The sequence below is a fragment of the Typopeltis vanoorti genome, chromosome 19 (assembly GCF_054136105.1).
Source record: "Typopeltis vanoorti isolate ZY-2024b chromosome 19, IOZ_Tvanoo_1.0, whole genome shotgun sequence".
NCBI classification, from domain to species: domain Eukaryota; kingdom Metazoa; phylum Arthropoda; class Arachnida; order Uropygi; family Thelyphonidae; genus Typopeltis; species Typopeltis vanoorti.
Genome location: NC_143567.1, coordinates 54,401,435 through 54,422,305, shown reverse-complemented (window position 1 = coordinate 54,422,305; position 20,871 = coordinate 54,401,435). Strand labels below are relative to the sequence as shown.

At 37.2% G+C, this 20,871-nt stretch overlaps 1 protein-coding gene and 1 non-coding gene across 2 annotated transcripts in view; one reads left to right on the top strand and one right to left on the bottom strand.

Moving 5' to 3' along the window:
- LOC150096133 (superoxide dismutase [Cu-Zn]-like) overlaps positions 1-12,953 on the top strand; it is a 53,922-nt gene extending 40,969 nt beyond the window's left edge. Inside the window, exon 5 of the mRNA XM_090408966.1 lies at positions 12,696-12,953. Coding sequence (XP_090265092.1) covers positions 12,696-12,800 — 105 coding nt within the window. The 3' untranslated portion in view covers positions 12,801-12,953. The remainder of the gene's footprint in view (positions 1-12,695) is intronic.
- TRNAW-CCA (transfer RNA tryptophan (anticodon CCA)) lies at positions 2,451-2,522 on the bottom strand. The gene has a single exon. It is a non-coding gene; the product is annotated as a tRNA-Trp (tRNA).
- Positions 12,954-20,871: the final 7,918 nt, after the last annotated feature.

Sequence of the window (20,871 nt, the reverse complement as noted above, 5' to 3'; positions counted from 1 at the left end):
TCTCTGTTACCTTCACCTTTTGCAATATGTCCCCTAAACTTCAGGTTTCTATCAATCATCAACCCCAGATCTCTCGTCTCCCCTACTTCCTCCAATAGAGGATGCTGCATCCCATTGATGTTTCCCAAACCTAAAGACCTTACATTTTGCTGCATTTAACTGACACCAGATTCATTTGCCCATCTATCTAGCTTATTCATATCCTCTTGCAGGGCTACCACATCTGCACTTACTAATAATCCTTCTCAGCTTTGCATCATCTGCAAATAACTGAATATCCCCTTGCAATCCACTGGCAGTGTCATTGATATAAAGGTTAAACAATATAGGTCCTAGTACTGGTCCCTGTGGGACCCCACTTGTAACCCTGTCTCCTTGAAACTGCTCCACCATACACAACTCTGATATATATATCAGGCAGCCAATCCTGAATCCAGTTGACCAATCTGACATTCAGACCCATGTGCTGCAACTTAAATATCAGCTTATCATGCAGCATGTTAAATGCCTTTGCTAAGTCTAAGAAAATTGCAGTATATGCCTTTCCCTCATCTAATGTTCTTTTAACTTTATTATAAAAGGCTAGCATATTGCTAAAACGAGCACCCTTTCACAAATCCATGTTGACTCTCAAAGATAACATTACCCTCATCTGCCCAATGCCGTATACGGTCCCTCACTACTTTCTCCAAGATCTTAAATACTGATGACACAGACTGGCCTATAATTAGACACTTCCAGTCTGTTACCACCCTTATGCAATGGCACTATCTTACCTTCCTTCCATTCCCTGGGTACCTTTGCCAAAGCCAGACTTTCACTGAAAAGCAAGGTTAAAGGCATTGTCAGTTCCCTAGCACATTCTCTCAAAACTCGTGAAATACCATCCAGTCCGAAAACTTTACTGACATCCAGAGTACTCAGTATCTGAGACACACTCTCCTCCTGTACCTCTAATCCTCGAACCAGCCCTATCCCTCTAGCATTAAAACTGACTCCTCTAGGATGAAATACTCCAATAAAGTGTTTATTGAACAATTCCACTATGTCCTCTGCATCAGTCACTCTATTCCCATTTTTATCCCACAATATCATTCTTCCACAGTTATTTCTCCTCCCACATAGCTAAAAAATTCCCTAGGATTTTCTTTGGACCTTAGGGCCAATCTACATTCATATTCCAGTTTCGCTTTCCTTACCACACTAGTCACTCTTCTGGCCTGTGTCTTATATTTTTCACGCATCCTCTATTCACCTGTCTCCTTATCTCTTCCATAGCCTCTTTTTCACATGCAATTCCTGTTTAATTGTTTGTCATCCACTTTACTCCAAATTGTGTCCTCTTCTTCACTCGTGGTATACAACTTGCCATTGCTGCTAACAAATATTCTTTCACAATTTCCCACGCACTAACTATATCCTGACCTTCCAATTCCTCCCTCCATGAAACTTCTCAAATTTGACATCTAAGACTATTATAATCACCTGCATTATAATTCCACACAAGTTCCCGTCTCTTTGATGCTCCTGCATGTCTATTCATTTTCCAAGTCAAAACCATATGGTCACTCTCTCCAACTGGTGGGAGAGATGTCATCTCAGTTATTATCAACTGTTCTGATGCTATAACCAAATCTAAAACTCTTGAACCTCTTGTTCCCTCTGTTACATGTTGCCTAAGACATTTGTCCCTCAAGAATTCTAGAAATTCCATTCCACTATTGCTACATGCATCTTCCTCTCTCCAATTTATACTACTGAAGTTAAAATCTCCCATAACAATCATTCTTCTTACACTTGCCAAACTTAGCTGTCTAAACATCTCCTGGTCCCTATGCTCCTGGGTCTGTAGCAACACCCCCACTAAATATCCTGTCTTGCCTACCTCTACCTCACACCATATGCTCTCAATCATTTGTCTCACTTCCTTCTAAAGCCTCCACTCTTAGAGGACATAGGTCATCACTTATCATAAGCAGTACCCCACCGCCACGCTTTCCCCCTCCTATCCTGACGAAAATGCTATACCCAGCGACTTCTATTTCCTGTTGTTATATCCCCTTTTATCAACCACGTCTCAGTGATCCCAATAATTTTTGGCCAGGCTGATGCTATCTGTGCCACCAATTCCTCTCCCTTATTCCAGATACTCCTGGCATTAGTATAAAGCATATAAATGCCATTGTTTCTATATCCAGCATTATCCCTTCTAGACTCCACTGGGCTCAGCGTTACCTGACATCGTCTCCCTTCTCCCACGTATCCATTCCCACAAGAGGCCACCCCTGCTATCATCCTCCCTGGGACATACAGACTCTTTCAGAACAGCAATCTCTCCAGATGCCTACATCCTTCCTCATTCAAATGTAAACGGTCTCTCGCATACAATTCCTCTTTCCTCAAACGCACTCCAAGCATTCACATATACCAGTCAATTAAATAACGTACAATGAGCTGGACGTGATTCGAACACGCAACCTTCTGATCTGGAGTCAGATGCGCTACCATTGCGCCACCGGCCCACTTAAAGGGGCGAAGCAAGAATGCTTTTCATCTTCCTCATTATCTGTAGAGGACAATGTAGGGAAGGGTATTAATCACCGCATCTCGCGGTCGATTGAAATTCCCATTTCTGTATTATTCAGTTTTATTCATTATATCACTAATATTGATGTATTAGTAATGACTGCAGAGGACAGTCAAGATATTCAGGGAGCAATTCATCAGGGCATTCCATCCTCATTGGTGTGAAGTAATGAGAAGTTCAAATATAGAGCAAATGCGAGAAAATGGCTTACTAGTGGGTGAGCAAGAGGCAGCAGGACTTGACATATAAAGAGAATGTTGGCATTGCCTTTGGCTTACCTGTTTAATCTTGCAGCAGCAATTGGCCTATAACTTGTAGCCTTAGTTCTATCACAAAGGTTGGGATAGAACTAAGGCTACAAGTTATAGGCCAATCTGTATATTTGGTGTTGGAGAAGGAGAAATTGAGCTATGGTTACAGAAATTGATTTATTGTACACATTTGGCTACCTGGTTTTCATTCTGATGAGAATTTTGGAAAGGATCCAGAGAGGATTGACTAAGATGGTAACTGGTCTTTAGAATGTGGGGTATGAAGTAAGATTGAGGAAATCCTATTTGCAAATTGCAAGAGTGGGGATATAATTTGTTGGTTATGGGAAAGAAGGTTACTTAATGTAGAAGTTCTCATAGAATGGGAGAAAGGAGGTAGAATAGAAGTTATCACTGGAAACCATATAAGGCATGAGTAAAAAGCAAGTTTCCTTTGAGTGGAATGCATTATACTGACAGTGCAGTGATTTGTAGTCATTGAATGAGTTTAAAGCACAGTTTGGAACTTGTTATGTATATAACAGTACCTCTTATGGGCAGTCTTTGTATTTTATATGGTCTGGTATTAGACTTGCCTTGCTTAATGGAGGCTTGAAAAGTTTTGGTCTTTTAGAGCAAGGTTTCCAGATCATTTAAAAAAAGTTTTTTTTTTTTCAATTATTTTCTGTACAAATGTACTATAGGTTTACAAAACTTTTTCTTTGGAAGCCACACACAAAAAAAAAAACTTGAGTATTTTTATTAAAATAAAAATTTGAACTGCATGTTTAATTTCAGAACATCTTCCTCCATATTTCAAGAAAATAAAATACACTTTTCTATTGACATTTCTAAACTACCAGTTCATTCTCTAATTGCTTGTTTAGAAATGTTTAATACTTCAGATCTCCTAACATGAAGTATACTAATAAAGTACTGATTGAACATTCCTACTCTTTAGAGGAGGTTCACATACACATTTCTGATACTGAAATGTCTTTCATGTAACAATTGTCATTTTTTGGCTTATGCCTTAACATTTGTGCTATTAATAGATATCTTTACTTCCATAATAACATCCTCTGCAGTTTTGGCATAATTGGATTATTTATCTATTTCACCTCTTTCTAGGAATATGGTCTGACTGCCATCAGTAACTGATCTTGAACAGTTCAGTCTCCTGTTCTAATTCACATCACTCACCAACTGGCAACATTATGACTTCCTTTCTTTAGTGTTACACAGTGATCAGCATTCATTTTAGACAAATTATGGACTCTACAACTGTTTAAAAATAACTATTTTAATTTCCTGATGTTTCGACCTTCATATTATGTACACTAAAAATGTTTATATACATTTTTACAATGACAAGCTATATTACATTTTGCACATTAAGCTACAGATACAATGATTTAATCAAGGTTATTCTACTAGCATGATCTCTAGTGAAAAAAATTATAAAAATAAAACAATTAAAATAAGGAAATAAAATAACTACATCAAAGCTATATTTAATATAATAAACACTTTCATATAGTTCTTTTTTTACAGTAAAAACTGACATGAGTCAAATCTGGCATTTTGTTTTTGCAAGTAGCATTTTTCTGCTTAATGTATTCTCTTAATCCCTATTCTTTTCAATTGCCATTTCTTTAAATGATTTTAATTATTTATATGTATGCTCTTACATCTTCTGTAGTTCACACATGGAGGGGGGGGGGGAATTAAAGATCCTGGATTATCTATGGTCCTATTTATACTAGACTCTTAGGGAAAGGTTAAGTGGGTCAAATGTGCCTTCCATATTCCTGGGATTTTTAGGCCATTATTGTTAAGATTAGGGTGGTTGATAATCTCGCAGGCCTCCTTAAATTTACATTCATACTATGTTTTGGTGTAGTGTAAACAGGTGCTTTTCCAGCCACTTTTATGTAAAGGAAATTGTACATTCTGTTTCTCCTATATAGGGCAAATTACAGGTGCAGTGAACATGGTATACTCAAGGGTGAGCAAATGGAAAAAGTAGATCCTTGGATGAATTAAGTTTAATTTTGCAGGAGGTTTAAAAGGCAACTTTAAGGTTGTATTTCTGTAGTATGCTGTTTATTATTTTGTCTGATATCCCTTTATTGTATGGAATGGTTAGTTTTATTGTAGTGTGGTTTATTTGTTTTCAAGTGGGGGTCTTCTACAGAATCTTGTAGATAGTATTTTGGCTGTAACCATTTTTTAGGAAGGTATTGCTGATAACTTTTAATTCATCTTCAAAGCTGTTTTTTAGTCTGTTAATGATGCCTATTTTTTTGTTGGGTGGTGGTATGTGTTGGCTAGTATGTTGGTTTCCAGCAAACAGCGAAGGAAAGACTGAAGTGTGTTCTGAATTTCAATCTTAATTGTGAATTGTTTGTCTGGCAGCCATGGGGCCCAGATAGCGAAAACGTAGTCAACGTATCTAAGCCAAATTTCTGGTTTTAAAGGAGAGGAATCTACAGCACGTCGCTCAAAATGTTCCATGTAAAAGTTAGCAGTGGGGGGGGGGTAATGATGAGCCCATGGCTGTGCCTTTTTGAAGGAAGATGGTGTTTTGCAACACAAACAATAAATATGAAAGTTAAAATTGTTCTCAGTCAAGAAAGGGGTAAGAGCTAAGTTTTTCTCCCAGAGAGCAGTGAGTGGAATAATTTGCCCTTAAGGGTAGTGAGTGCATCTAGTGTAAATGAATTTAATGGAAGGTATGATAGCTGGGTTGGATTATTTACAGCTGCCCCTTGATGAGTCCTAGACTCTCTGGAGGTCTCAGATAATGCTAATAATAGCAACCTAATGAAATCCAAACTGACAGCAGTGAAATCACTAAAATTAAATACAGACATTGGAATCATTAGAGCTGACAAAGGCAGTGCCACAGTTATCCTAAATCGCACTACGTATGTCAAAAATGAATCTAATAGTCGCAGAGAACAGCACCTATCAACCTGTTAACTATAACCCTACCAATTGAATAAAAAAGAAAACAGAAGCTACTTAAATCACTACATGGCCCAAAGATATGGTTAAAAAATCACTTCTGCACTATGATCATTCTCCAAGAATTTACAGTCTACCAAAGATACACAAACAGAACATACTACTCCAGCTGATAGTTGAAGGTATAGACAGCCCCAATTATCACATGGTCAAGAAACTTGTGTCAACACTCAAGGAGTTAGTAGGTCATTTCCCCTCCTATATTAAAAACATACAACACTTTGTAAACAAAATCAAAGACATTACACTGAAAAAAGAGGATTTGTTAGTTTGACATCTGTGCCCTCTTCACAAATGTCCCAATCAATGACACAATCGTTTTATTAGAGGATAAATTCCCTCCCGATATCAGTGTTCTTTGTGCATGTACTATGCTCTGGCTATTTTGTGTGGCGAAACACTCTACCTTCATAAAGAAGGCACAGCCATGAGCTTGCCATTATTCTCCCCCCCTTCCCATTGCTAACTTTTAGATGTAACATTGTGAGCAACTTGCTCTAGATTCCTCTCTTAGCTTAGACATGTTTTCACTATCTGGCCCCATGGCTTCTAGACATTGCTTTCCTCAGCCACCTAAACAAATAACACAAACAATTAACATGTTACAGATACCAAGCAATTTTATAAATAAACTTGGTTTTAATCCTTTTTCCCAGGTAAGCAAACAGACAAGTCAAGTTTGCACCTGAACATAGTTAGACTTATTTCTTTAACATATAGTATACCCAAGGTAAAAAAACTTTCTGCATACAATTGAGATTGAAACTGAGAACACACTTCAGTTTCTAGATATGTCTTCCGTTGGGTAGTCTTTTCCTTCACTGTTTGCTGGAAACCGACACTGGCCAATATATACATGTAAACTCCTACCACCACCAACACAAACTAGGTGTCATTAACACACTAAAAAACAGAACTTTGAAGATTTGCTCTAATGAGCAAGCACTTAAAGATGCATTAAAAGTTATCAGCAATGCCTTCCTAGAAAATGGTTACAGCCAAAATACTATCCACAAAATTCTGTACAAGACCCCACTTAAAAACAAAAATAACACTACAGTAAGCTATCATAATAGCTAGAATGTGTCAGAAGAGATGATTGGAATATGTGGATGCTTGGAGGGCATTTGAGGACAGAAAGGAATCATATGCAAGAGACTGCTTGCATTTGAATGAGGAAGGACATAGGCATCTGGAGAGATTGATGTTCTGAACGAGTCGGTGTGTCAATGCAGGGAAACTAGAATGCCCAGGGTGGCATCGGTATCAGGGGTGGCATCTTGTGGGAATGGGTACTTGGGAGAAGGGGACATCAGGTAATGCTGAGCCCAGTTGAGTGTAGAGGGGATAATGCTGGGTATAGAAACAGTGAAGTTTTTACTTTATACTAATGCCAGGAGTATCTGGAATAAAGGAGAGGAATTGATGGTGCTGATAGCATCAGCCTGGCCAAAGATTATGGGGATCACCAAGATGTGGTTGACAGAAGAGAATATAATAACAGGAATAGAAGTAGCAGGGTATAGCATGTTTCGGCAAGATAGGAAGGAAAAGAGTGGTGGTGGAGGAATACTGTTTATGATAAGTGAAGACACCTCCTCTAAGAGTGGAGGTTTAGGAAGGCAGTGTCACTAATAATTTTGAAAGCATATGGTGTGAGGTAGAGGTGGACAAGACAGGATATTTAGTGGGATGTTCCTACAAACCAAGGAGCACAGAGTGGGGACCAGGAGATGTTTAGACAGTTGAGCTTTGCAAGTGCAAAGAGATTTTACCTATAGCAGTATAAACTGGGGAGAGGAAGATGCATGTAGCAATAAGGGAATGGAATTTCTAGAATTCTTGAGGGACAAATCTTTTAGGGAACAAGAGGTTCAAGAGTTTTGGATTTGGTCATAACATCAGAAGAGTTGATAATAACTGAGATGTCATTTCTCCCACCAGTTGGAGAGAGTGACCATGTGGTTTTGACTTGGAAGATGAATAGATATGCAGGAGTATCAGAGACAGGAATGTATGAGGAATTATAAGACAGGTGATTATAATAGTCTTAGACATCAACGTGGAAGTTTCATGGCAGAAGGAATTGGAAGGCTGGGATATCATTAGTGCTTGGGAAATTGTGAAGGAATATTTGTTAGCAGCAATAGTAAGCTGTATTCCACAAGTGAAGAAGACACAATCTGGAGTAAAGTGGATGACAAACAATATTAAACAGGAACTTCATGTGAAAAAGAGGCTTTGGAAGAGATATATAGAGATAAGTGAAGAGCAGATGCATGAAGAATATAAGACAGAAACCAGGAGAGTGACTATAAGGAAGGCAAAACTGGAATATGAGAAGAGATTGGCCCTAAAATCCAAAAAAAATCCTAGAGAATTTTTTAGCTATGTGGTCAGTAGGAGGAGAAATGATTGTGGAAGAATGACATTGTCGGATAAAAATGGGAATAGTGACTGATGCAGAGGACATAGTGGAATTGTTCAATGAACATTTTTTTGGAGTATTTCATCCTGGAGGAGTAAATTTTAATACCAGAGGGATAGAGCAGTTTAGAGGTGCAAGAGGAGAGTGTTCCAAGTACTGTACTCTGGATGTCAGTAAAGCTGTGGGACTGGATGGTATTTCACCATGAGTTTTGAGAGAATGTACTAAAGAACTGACAACTCCTTTGACCTGACTTTTCAGTGAAAGTCTGGCTAGGAAAGTTGCCCACGGAATGGAAGGAAGGTAAGATAGTGCCATTGCATAAGGGCAGAAGCAGACTGGAAATGTCTAATTATAGGCCAGTTTGTGTCATCAGTAGTTAAGATTTTGGAGAAATTAGTTAAGGACCATATACAGCATTGGGCAGATGAGGTTAATGTTATCTGTGAGAGTCAACATGGATTTGTGAAGGGGTGCTCTTGTTTTAGTAATATGCTAGTCTTTTATAATAGTTACAAGAGCATTAGATGAGCGAAAGGCATATACTGCCATTTTCTTGGATTTAGCAAAGGCATTTGACTGTGCCATGTGGTTTGGATGTCAGGTTAGTCAACTGGATTCAGGATTGACTGTCTGATAAGTATCAGAGTTGTGTATGGTGGGGCAGTTTCAAGGAGGCAGAGGGTTACAATTGGGATACCACAGGGCTCAGTACTGGGACCTATATTGTTTAACCTTTATATCGATGACATTATCAGTGGATTGCAGGGGATATTCAGTTGTTTGCTGATGATGTGAAGCTGGGGAAGGTTATTAGTAATAGTGCAGATGCAGATAGCCCTGCAACAGGATTTGAATAAGCTAGACAGATGGGCAAATGAATGGGGGTGTTGGTTTAATGCAGCAAAATGTAATGTCTTGAGGTTTGGGACACAGATGGGATTCTGCCTCCTCTATTGGAGGAGCTATACTGGAGGAAGTAGGGAAGATGAGAGATCTTGGGTTGATGACTGATACAAACCTGAAATTTAGGGGACATATTGCAAAGGTGGTGAAGGTAACATAGAGGATTGCTTCAATAATGAGAAGGATGCTGACCTGCAGAGATAAGTTATCATTCCATTGTATAAGATCTTGATCAGACCACACTTAGACTATTCTCAGATTTGGTTTAGAGGATTTGAAGAGGATAAATTAACCGTTAAAAGGGTACAAGAGCAGATAACAAAGACGGTTTCAGGACTATACAATGTTAGTTATGAGGATAGGCTGAGGGAATGTGGACTGCAGAGTTTGGTGGATAGGAGAGATGATTTGATTGAGACTTTTAAACTGTTGAGAGGTGGTTACAGGGTTGACATTAGCAAGTTCTTTTGCTTGATTGAACAGCAGGGAGTGATGACAAGGGGCCATCCCTGGAAGTTACAAAAGGAAACTGTGCACGAGGGTGAGGAGTGGTTGTTTCTTTGCATGGAGGGTGGTTGAACCATGGAATGCATTGAGTGGTGAGAACAGTCGATGAGTTTAAGGAGTGGTATGATAGACTTAGTGTTTCCTAGGAAGGACCTCCTGCGATGAATCTCTTGACTCCATGGAGACCTGAATAATAATAAATTGCAACCATTCCATACATTAAAGTGATATCAGACAAAATAATAAACAGAATACTACAGAAATACAACCTTAAAGCTACTATTTAAACCTCCTGCAAAATCAAACTTAATTCATCCAAGGATCTACTTCCTCCATTTGCCCACCACTGGAGTATACCGTGTTCACTGCACCTGTAATTTCTCCTATATGTAATTTCTCCTAAACAGGATGCACAATTTCCATCAGACAAAAAAGAACATAAATGGCACATTAAATTTAATAACTATGGTGAAGCCAGCCTGTCTGATCATGCCCTGAACACTTGACATAAAATTGACTGGAAAAGCACCTGTTTACACCACATCAAAACATGGTATGAATGTAATTTAAAGAGGCCTGCGAGATTATCAACCACCCTAATCTTAACAATGATGGCCTAAAAATCCTAGGAATATGGAAGGCACATTTGACACACTTAACCTTTCCCTAAGCAAGTATAAATAGGACCATAGATAATTCAGGATCTTAAATCTACTTTAATTATCCCCCCCCGTGTCTGAACTGCAGAAAATATAAGATCATGCATATAAATAAAATCATACATTTAAAGAAATATCCATTGAAAAGAATAGGGATTAAGAGAATACATTAAGAGATAAAAATGCTACTTGCAAAAACATGCAAGATTTCACTCACGTCAGTGTTTTGTTCCAGTAAAAAATCTATGAAAGAATATTCATCTTAAATAGAATATAGTTATTTTATTTCCTTATTTATTTTAATTTTATTTTATTTTATTTTTTTATTTTTTCACTAGAGGTCATGCCAGTAGAATAATTGTTGATCAAATCATTGTCTGTAGCTTACTGTGTGAAATGTAATGTAGAGCTTGTTTTTGTATATGTGTATATACTACAGCTGACTGTAATATGAAGATCAAAATATTGGGAAATTAAAATAGTTATAACACAGTTGTTGAATCCATAATTTGTCTAAAATGAATTATGACTTCTATTGTATTATCAGACATCTGTTAATCCAACATTCATGTCCTGTGTGCTATGTAAAGTGGTTTGCCATAAGCAACTCAAGGAACTTTCCTTACTCTCCTGCATTTAGTCAATGCTTCCATAGTTGATCACTTGATGGTTATGTCTACCTGAAACAATTTCAGAATAACTTCTGATTATTGCTTGGGTTTTGTTTAAGGTAAGAAAGAAGTTTAGATCTAAAACTCTTGTTCATCTCAAGCTTGCACCAAATGTCCTAAAGTCAATATTTCTACTGCTTCCTTTCCATGTGGAAACTTAGGATAAATTCCTCTTCTAAGATCAGTTGTCTCCTATCCTTTGTCTTAACATATTCCTTAAAATATTCTGAGATAATTCTTCAAACCACATCTCATGACAGCAATAATTTGACCAACTAATTTTATCAAGACACAAACTATTCTTTTATTCCTCACATTAGTGTATATTATTGACACCTCCAGGGAATCCAAACCCTCCTCAGAGGGCACCTACTCTGCCTCCACCACTCAATCCAACTACACAAATGTAATCTACCTCCCATCACTATTAGTATTTTCATAGACAATTGCAAACTTCCATGCCCACAGTGGGATTCGAACCTGCAACCTTTTCGGCTGGAGAGCGAACATGTTAACCACTTGGCCAATAGCATAATTATTTATTATTAAAAAAACAGGCTAAAAAGAAAATAAACATAGCATGTCCCTAGCCTTTGAGGCAGGCTCATTAATATCATCATCACTATTAATCTCGGTTATTCTGATAGCGTAGAGTTCCATCTAATTTTCATTTTCCTGCCTGAACATGTGCTTCTCATCAACCTATTCAGCTTCACATTGTTACTTGTTCAAATGGCTATTTCCAGCACAAACTTTCTCCTGCCCTTGGATTTATTCCACAAGTTCACATACTCAAAGTTTCCTTATACTATACTTGTCATAGCTATCCATGTAAAAACTTTCTCCCTCCTGCTTATACAGTGTTCAAGGATGTTCTCTTGTCCTTTTCCCTCTCTCCATTCTATGAAAAACTTAATCACATTAATCTGGTATAGCCTCTTATTTGTCTATATCTACTATCTACTACATGCTGCAATTTTCATTTTCTCAACTTTTTTCATATTCAAAATTCTAGAGAACCAGAAACCACCTAACTTAATTGCTTCTGGAGCCTTTCCAATATATCTTCATCCTTTTGAAAACCAGGTGGCCAAATTTATACATAGTCAATATACAGCCTAATCAAGGCCTCATACAATGAAACCATAAACTCCTTAGTTTTCACTTTCCTCTGCATCATGCTGTCCTCACAATTTTAGCAGTGTGTTTTCTAAACTCATCCCAATGAAAGGAATGTGTCCTCCATACAATAATTTTAAACTAATCAGGAGCATTTTTGCTTTCCTTTTCTATCAACAAGAGTAAATATCCAAGCTTGTGCAGTGCTTTAATTAGCAGCTGTGGCTAAGATTTAATGTTAAGCGTTGTGATTCGTGTGTAATAACTTTGTTTTTGAATGACTAACAGTATGATTGTGGTACAATATGGTTTACCTTCTAGATTAAATAGTTTGAATAAACTGAAATATGCAGTAAATATCTTTATTAGATTTTTAGAGTACCTTTTTTGTTTGGATATGAATTGTTTTTCATTTTAACCTTTCACTAACTGAATTTGTTTTCATAAGTAATTGAATTAGAATTAGTTCTCCAACCATGCCATCATGCTGTTTAATTTCAACTGGAATAGAATTGAGCTATTTATTCTTTCTGATAGGTTCACGAAAATGAAGATGACCTTGGAAGAGGTGGTGTTCCAGCAAGTAAAACTACAGGAAATGCTGGAGGGAGAGTTGCTTGTTGTGTTATTGGCTTTGCATAAGTCAATTTCTTAAAAGAAATTATTGTAGTTGTAGAATGAGTTATCAGATTTAAAAAGAAAAAACTATTTCCTACAGCAAATAGATTGAAAGCAAAATCTTTCATTTGTAAATATTTTTCTAATGCATTTGTCAGTAAAATATTTCCACAAATGGATGGTGTAGTGTTTTTTTGAACAAGAAAATTCTTTAGCAATCACAAAGGTCATTCACCATCAGCGTCAAAATAGGTAAAATTGCCCTCAAAAACACATTTTGATATATCCCCCATTTCATTTAAAGTATTTAATAATAGTTGTTCAATCACTAGAATAAACATCTAGAAAGTATTAAAGGTAGCAACCCTTTGTTAGTTTAAAACTATCCTATTAAAGAAGTTGCAGAAAAATGTGAAAATACTTATAATTCAGCTTAAATTAGTTTTTTTTTTTTGCTCATCTTAAGGTTTGGAATGTACAAAATGAGTCTTTTTTTTTTTACAAATGAATTTCTCTCCTGTACACTTCCATCATCCTTTCTTGTGAACTTTCACTAGATTTGAAGTTACATATGGAAAAATGCTGAAGTGAGATTGGAAATGCAAAATCAGGGAATTGAGGAATGCAGGTAAGAATAATATGCGACACCTGGGAGTACAAAGACTCATAGAGGGAGAGTGTACCAGCAGCATCGAATGATTGAACACCTTCCAACTACTAACTGCACTCAAACTTGCTTAACTTTTTGTGAGCCATTAGTAGCAGAGGCTCTACCAATTGACCAACTTTGCTGTATCATTTGAAGTGAGTGAGAATGAATTTAAAAAAAAAGCCAAATAGTTCCAAAAGTAATGAGTGAATAGGATAGCCAATAATATAAGTGTTTGGGTAACTTCAGGCCCAAAGGGTTACTGCACTTGATATTGATATCAGAAGCATCTGGGATAAGGGGAGAGTTTTTGGCATTGGTTTAGTTCTTGGCTTAAACTTACTGGTTATTAGTGATGTGTCCAACAGCGAGTTTCCAGGAAATAATGATTTACTGTTTTTCAGGGTAGAAAGAACAAGATGATGGATATTACTGATAGCAGATGAACTTGCACTCAAACTTACTTGATTTGATAATCATGTAGTCTTAATAGATAGTGTTTCAAAGAGTATCAAGAAAAATGAAATTTGTAGAAAGGCAAGTAATTACAAAAGAAACCAACATGAGGCAGTACAATGAATGCAAAAATCTGAAGGAAGAAATCATATTGGAGCTAGTTGAGAAATATTTATTAGCAGCATTGGAAAATTGCATACCTAGTGAAAGATGATTTTGGAGTAGACAAAGTTATGGTGAAGACAAAGAAATGAACAGTTACATGAGGAATATAACTCAATCTTGGAAAGCAACAAGGAAAAACTGAATCGGATGACTAGTATTTCAGTTCAAGGAGTTTTTTGTGACCAATAGCAGGAGAAACAACTGTGGATTAATCTCCTTGCTGGATGGAAATGTTGGATGATGAATGCAGCTAATATGGTAAAGCAGCTTACTTTGTTAGGATGTTTCATTTTGGTAAATCAAATTTCTTTACTAGAAGGATAAAGAAGGTTGAGGGATTGGAAATAAGATCAATTTTGAATCTTAAGCAATCTAGATGTCAGTAAGATAGCAGACAGATAATTTTCATTTGTTTTAAGGAATTTTCTAATGAACTGACCATGCCATTTGGTCTAGCTGTGTAATGAAAGTCTTGTAACTAGATTAGCTAAGGAACCTACCTTATTTGCATAAGGTTACTGGTATAATAGTATATTAAACCATGGAGTGGTTTGTGTTTCTTCTGGTTAAGATTTTAGAAAAATTAGCAAGAGCTTTGTATACAGAATAAGTCAATACCAGCCTTATTTGTATAGGCTAATATGGATTTAAGGGATGATACTTTTTTTTAAGGTGAATAAGGAAGTCTAATGGTTTGTCCTCTATGTGAATAAGGCTATTGGACTAGATATTGTATTATGAGAGTCTTGTCCTCAATAGTTTAATAATCTGTTTGCATTTTATAATGTAGCAAATTTTGATGAAAGGCATATTAGATTTAGATGGTCTGTTACTGACCTGGAAATGAAAATGTTTAGGCAAATTAGTGTAGCTAGTGAAGAAAGTATTATAATTATGGGATTGGAAAGGAGAAATAGCTTATGTAACACCTCCAGGGAGTCCAAAGACTCATTGAGGGAGGGCACCTACTCTACAACTGTCTCCACCAATGAAATCTACTGCCGTCCTCCACCACTAGCATTTTCAGACAATCATAAACATTCATGCCCATGGTGGGATTCAAACCTGGAGCCTTTTGGTTGGAGAGCAGATATGCTAACCACTCCTCCAACCAGGCTGGCAAACGTTTTCTCTAGTTGCAGACTAGATTTGAGTCTTTGTGTGGTCAAGTGCCATGTCTACAAAAACCCATCCACTAAGCTACACGGGCTCCAATGGGAGAAAGGCAGTTAGTGATGGAAGGAACTTGTGGTCAAAATGTATTAGATTTGTTAAAATCAGATAATGTGAATGTCAACAACATATGCTATCACCAGTTGTGACAGTTGATCATACAGCTTGAAGTTCTATGGGAAAAGAACTCGAAGAAAAAGATTAATATGGTATGGGCCATAGTTAAGAAGTATTTGGCAATAGCAAACTGTGTGCCTAAATCAAAACAGATTAACAAAATAATGTTAGACTAATTTCCCTATTCATCTATTTAACTTCAAAGAGAAGATTATGAAGAAAATATAAACTTGGAAGAGGTGAACAGTTACATGAAATCTATAAAGTGCAGGCAAGAAGAGTGAAAAGTGTAACAAAGGTGGAATTAGACAGAGAGGAGACTAGCAAAACAGGTTAAGAAAAATCTTAGGGAGTTTCTCATTATACATCTAGCAAGAAAAAGATTATGGGAGTGAGATGATGAAAGAATGACCAAAGAAGTTATTGTGGAATTGTTCAGTGATCATTTTGCCAAGGTTTTTCAAACTGGTGGTAATAACTTTCTAAGGTAGCAGGAAATTGAGGAACAATACTTCAACTCATTTCCTTGAAGGTGAATAAGGAAGTCTAATAGTTTGTCCTCTATGTGAATAAGGCTATTGGATTATGAGAGCGTCTTGTCCTCAACAATTCCTAATGAGTGGAAAGAGGGCAAGATTGTTCCAGTGCATAAAGGTGGAAGCAACAGATGTTTCAAATTACAGACCTGTTTGCATTTTTGTAGTGGTTAAGATTTTGGAGAGGTTGGTGAGGAATAGAATACAGAATTGGGTAGATTTAAAAAAAAAATTTCTGTATAGAGGTCAATATGAGTTTGTTAAAGTGAAGTCTTTTTACTGATTTAGTTACATTTTATAATAAGGTGACTACAGTTCTGGATAATGGTTACTGATACTTCTGAATTTTGCAAAGCAACCACATAATAAATCTGGTGTATAATTTATGGCAAATGGATTTGAATAATCAGTTAGTTGATTGGATAAGAAATGGGCTTTCTAATCAATATCAAATGGTGTATAAAGGAACCATCTATTAGAGTAGAGTAACTGGTGGAGTCCCACAGTGATCATTGTGGTCCTAGAATAGGGTTCTGTTCTATGACCACTGCTGTTTAATGGTATTATGAGTGGTTTGTAAGCAGATATGATCTTTGCAGATGATTCTGAGTTGGGCAAAGTTAATAGAAAAAATGAGTGTATGCGTGCTCACATAGCCACTTGCTTCAAATTGCTCTGAAGCAAATTGAATAAAGTGGCTGTGGGCAGACAAGTGGGGATATCAATTTAACACCAGTAAATGTAAAGTTTTGCACTTTGGATCTCAAAGTAAAGCTGCGTATCATATTGGAGGCGTTTGTATTACAGGAGGTAGAAGTGGTCATTCTCTGTATAAAGCTTTGTTTAGACCACATCTGGACTACTGCACACTGATTTGATCACCTGTTTTCCTGGGTGAGAAACAAGCTCCAGAATAAGTTCAGAGGCCATATAACAAATACAGTATTGGGATTGTGTAATACTAACTGAAGATGGGTTGAGCAAATGTAAACTGCAGATTCAGTTAAATAGGCTGAGGAAGGGCAATATGATTGAGATGTAAATTGTTAAGAGATATTTATCAGATAAATACTCAGGAAAGTTTGAAGGAGGATAGAGATAAGAGGTTATTCTTGAAAGTTGTTAATAAGGTTTGGTGCATAAGAGTGTTGAGTGGAATGTATGGTTGAATAAAATTTGAATGCACAAACATTGAACCAATTTAAGACAAGGTATGACAAACATTATCTCTGTTAGAATGTATCTTATTATAGCCTTCCTTGAGTCTTGACTCCAGGAAGCATTTGTATAATATTTAAAAAATGCAACTTTTACATGCCCCATGTTTCCACAATATACTATCTTAAAGAATATACAAGAGTTTGTAGTCCATCCTATTTCTGAAGGAAACCCTAATTCATGACAGAGCTTATAGAAATCTTGTTCTTTGATTACATAGGAATGTGTAATCAAAGAACTGTTTTAACAGTTCTTTGATTACACATTTATTTCCTATGGTTCATTTAGCATTCCAGAAATTGTCTTATTAACTGATGCCTCTCTCACACGTGCATTCAATGATAAAATACACACACATCACTTCCACTGAGCTACACACAGGCTCCTTTTAGGCAAATTAAATTATACCTGTTTTAATTCTTTCATTGATGAAATTGATTTGGAGCTTTTGTATATAAGTAGCCCCGTCGTGAAGATACTTCAGTCCGTAAACTTTCTTTACTCTTGCATAAAGAGTTGTAACAGGGATATTTTGCTGTTCTAGTATAATTTATTTGGCAACCAAGCAAAAAAAAAAGTTTACAATAATAACATACAATGATGTCTACTGTATTCTTGTCACCTGCAAGTCTAAAACTTATCAGCAAAGGTGACTCGACTATTTAGATTAATCAAGGGCGGAACCAGCTGCCTCAAAACTTAAATACAAATGATATAAATTAATAAGAAACATTAAGGATATTTCGGAAGCCAGGAAGAATAACTCTAATTCAGTGATTGTTGGAATATTATGCAAATAAGTTAAAATAAACATATATTACAACAGAATACATTATATTATATTAGCGCTTAAAGGGTAACAGTAAGACAGCGGGCGAAAGTGGCGATGAGTTAGCGATGTTGATTAGTAAGACAACGTTCGTAGGTAGCGACTGTGAGCGGTAAGACAGCAGATGTGCAAGGTAGTGAAAATGCAATTGTGTAAATGGCACTGAAAACCTACTTGAGGATATGAAAGTGGAGTTGGTAAAGATGAGGCAACAGATTAAACGTATGCAGAACTAAGGAGAATGGGATGAAAAAAATATTGAATGATTTAAGAGTGGCAATGTACGGAGGTTCGACTATAAGAGGTGTGAGTGAAAAGGTGCACAAGGTCCATTATCTGGAAGGTAGAATGAGCAACATGGTTGAAGCATTGGCTAAGAGGAGTGCAAGAGCAAAATAGTTGGTTGTGGTAGCTGGTGCGAATGATTTCACTGGTAACAAGAAGAATGTAAGGAGGGATATCACGAGAGTGTTAAGGAGAGTGAAAGATAAGTGAGGTAAGGTAGTCAGTGTTGCCCAGCGTATGTTAACAGTTGTGTGAGGATAAGAGTTTATTTTGTGAATGTGAGATAAGTTTGAGGGGCGGATAGAGCTGAATAAAAGACACGGGGCCACATTTGAAGGGAGAAAAGTGAATGTAATGGAAGAGCAGCGGAGTAAGGTAGGCAAGTTTGTGAATGGAGAGGTGAGTTGAATGAGTGAAGAAAAGAAGAGAAGGAATACAGTAGACAGGGAAATGGGCTAGGTCAGGGTGGACAGGGAGACGCGGTGTGAAAAGTGTAGATGTGCGAGTGCACAAGAAAGGAATAAGACAGTAGAGGATGTGGTGACATTTAGGTCTGGGGAGGGATGTAATGTAATATCAGTGATGATAGGCAGGGGAGAGTGTAGAAGAATCTTGTCCGAGAAGTAAGGTCAGTGGGACTTGTTATAGAAACAAATGAGCTAGCATGTATGCTTACAAATGCTAGAAATATTCGAATTTTGGTATGAGTGAGACATGACTGAACGAAGTTGATCTTTTGGGAAGAGAGATAGAGGGAGTTGTCTTTCGCAAAGACAAAGCAAAAAGGGAGGAGTATTATGGATGATTGCAGAGAAGCAGGGTGAAATGTTTAGGAGGGTGTTGCTATAGGCCTGGTAATGTAGAAGGCAGTGAGGAGGAATAGTTTAGACAAATTTGTCTGGCTAATAAGAAAAGGGAGATCATTATGAGAGATTTCAATTATGGTAATATAGACTGGAATGAGGATACACCATCAGGAACCAAAGAACGAATTTAGTTTTTAAGGGATAACTGCCTTGAGCAGTATGTAGCAGAGGCCACACGTGGATCGAGGGTCTTAGATTTGATTATTTCATTAGAAGATATTGTTCTAAATGAAGTGTCACATCTTCCCCAAGTTAATAAAAGTGACCATGAAGTGATCACTTGGGTAGTGGCCAGCCACATCAGGACTTTTGTGAGAAAGGATTATATATGCGAAACTATTAGGTAGAGGCCATCAAAGGTTGGTCGATTGGTAGAGCCTCTGCTACTAATGGCTTGTAAAAAGTTAAGCAAGTTTGAGTGCGGTTAGTAGTTGGAAGGGGTCAATCGTTCGACACTGTTGGCACACTCTCCCTCGATGAGTCTTTGGATTCCCTGGGTGAGGAGTAGATTTTTTGCATTTAGAGTGGTGGGTGATTGGAATGCATTGCCTGAGTGTGGTGAGTGCAGAGCTAGTGAATGTATTTAAGTCTAGATAAGATGAGCAGTGCATGTGAGTCTCACGATGAGTCTCTTGACTCCATGGAGATCTGTTAATAATAATAATACATACTGTTGTTTAATAGTTTTTTTAATTATTTGTGCTCAGTTGAGTTTATCTAGTTTACCTCTTCGCATGGTTGCATTTATTAAATAACGTACGTGATTGAATGTGATTTCTAGATGAGGTTTTTTTTATTCAATTTTATTTTATTTCATTTTTTACTGTCATATTATTTTTAAAATGTATTATTTTGCTGTATTATCGACCTATAACGCATATAGTACTGTTTATATGTACTTTAAAGGTATAAAAGTTAGGATAAATCGCAGTTTATTCTGTCGTTTGTCACCTTAGAAGTACGTTTCTTGACCACTAATAATCCATTTGTGTGATCGAGACGTAAAACAAAGTGACCGAAATCTGTCGCTGCGTGAAGAAAAGTGATGAGTAGGAAGAAAAAAAAACATAATTTCTAGTTAAAAATATCAAAAATAAGAGTGTACTGCAGTTAATCCCACACGTGTAACTTTCTTGTTGTCTTATAACTTTGCACAATCTCTGCTGTACACGTTGATGGCCTTGGCGCCAGTCTAGGAAATGGCAGCTGTGATTAAGCTTGTGTTACTGCTGCATGCCTGTAAAGAGATGTTCAAAGTGTGCGTGTGTGTGTGTATATATATATATATATAAGAAGCAGCAGCATGCTGATGCTTCTTTTTCGTCCATTTCCATGCTAGCTATCTACACTGTCCGCAAAGCCAGTTTATCGTAGTTGCAAGCAATGATCAAATTTTAAACAAGTTTTCTAAAAGTAAACGGCACAATAAATAATACAATTAAGCCATCCCTTGTACGAAAACACACCAGAAACAGACTATATATAATGTCCTGTCTAAACCTATTTTATTATACGGAAAACCGCGCGGTTAGCCTAGTGGCTTTGCGCTTCGCAACCATATGCCTGGGGAAGGAGTGTCCTAGGTTCGATTCCCGTCCACGACGTGAGGAGCTTAAGGATCTTCCTCAGCCATAGCCAAGTTAGCCGGTCTTGGGCGTGGACAGCAGGGTTTTTTCCCCAGTTTATTCTGGGGTTTTCATCCCGCAAGCAGGCAAACCGGCCCCGTGAACACAGGTTACAGTCATAAATACTTACGGCAAGGAAGGCAACGGGAAACCACCTTGCTCATAATCATCTCTCC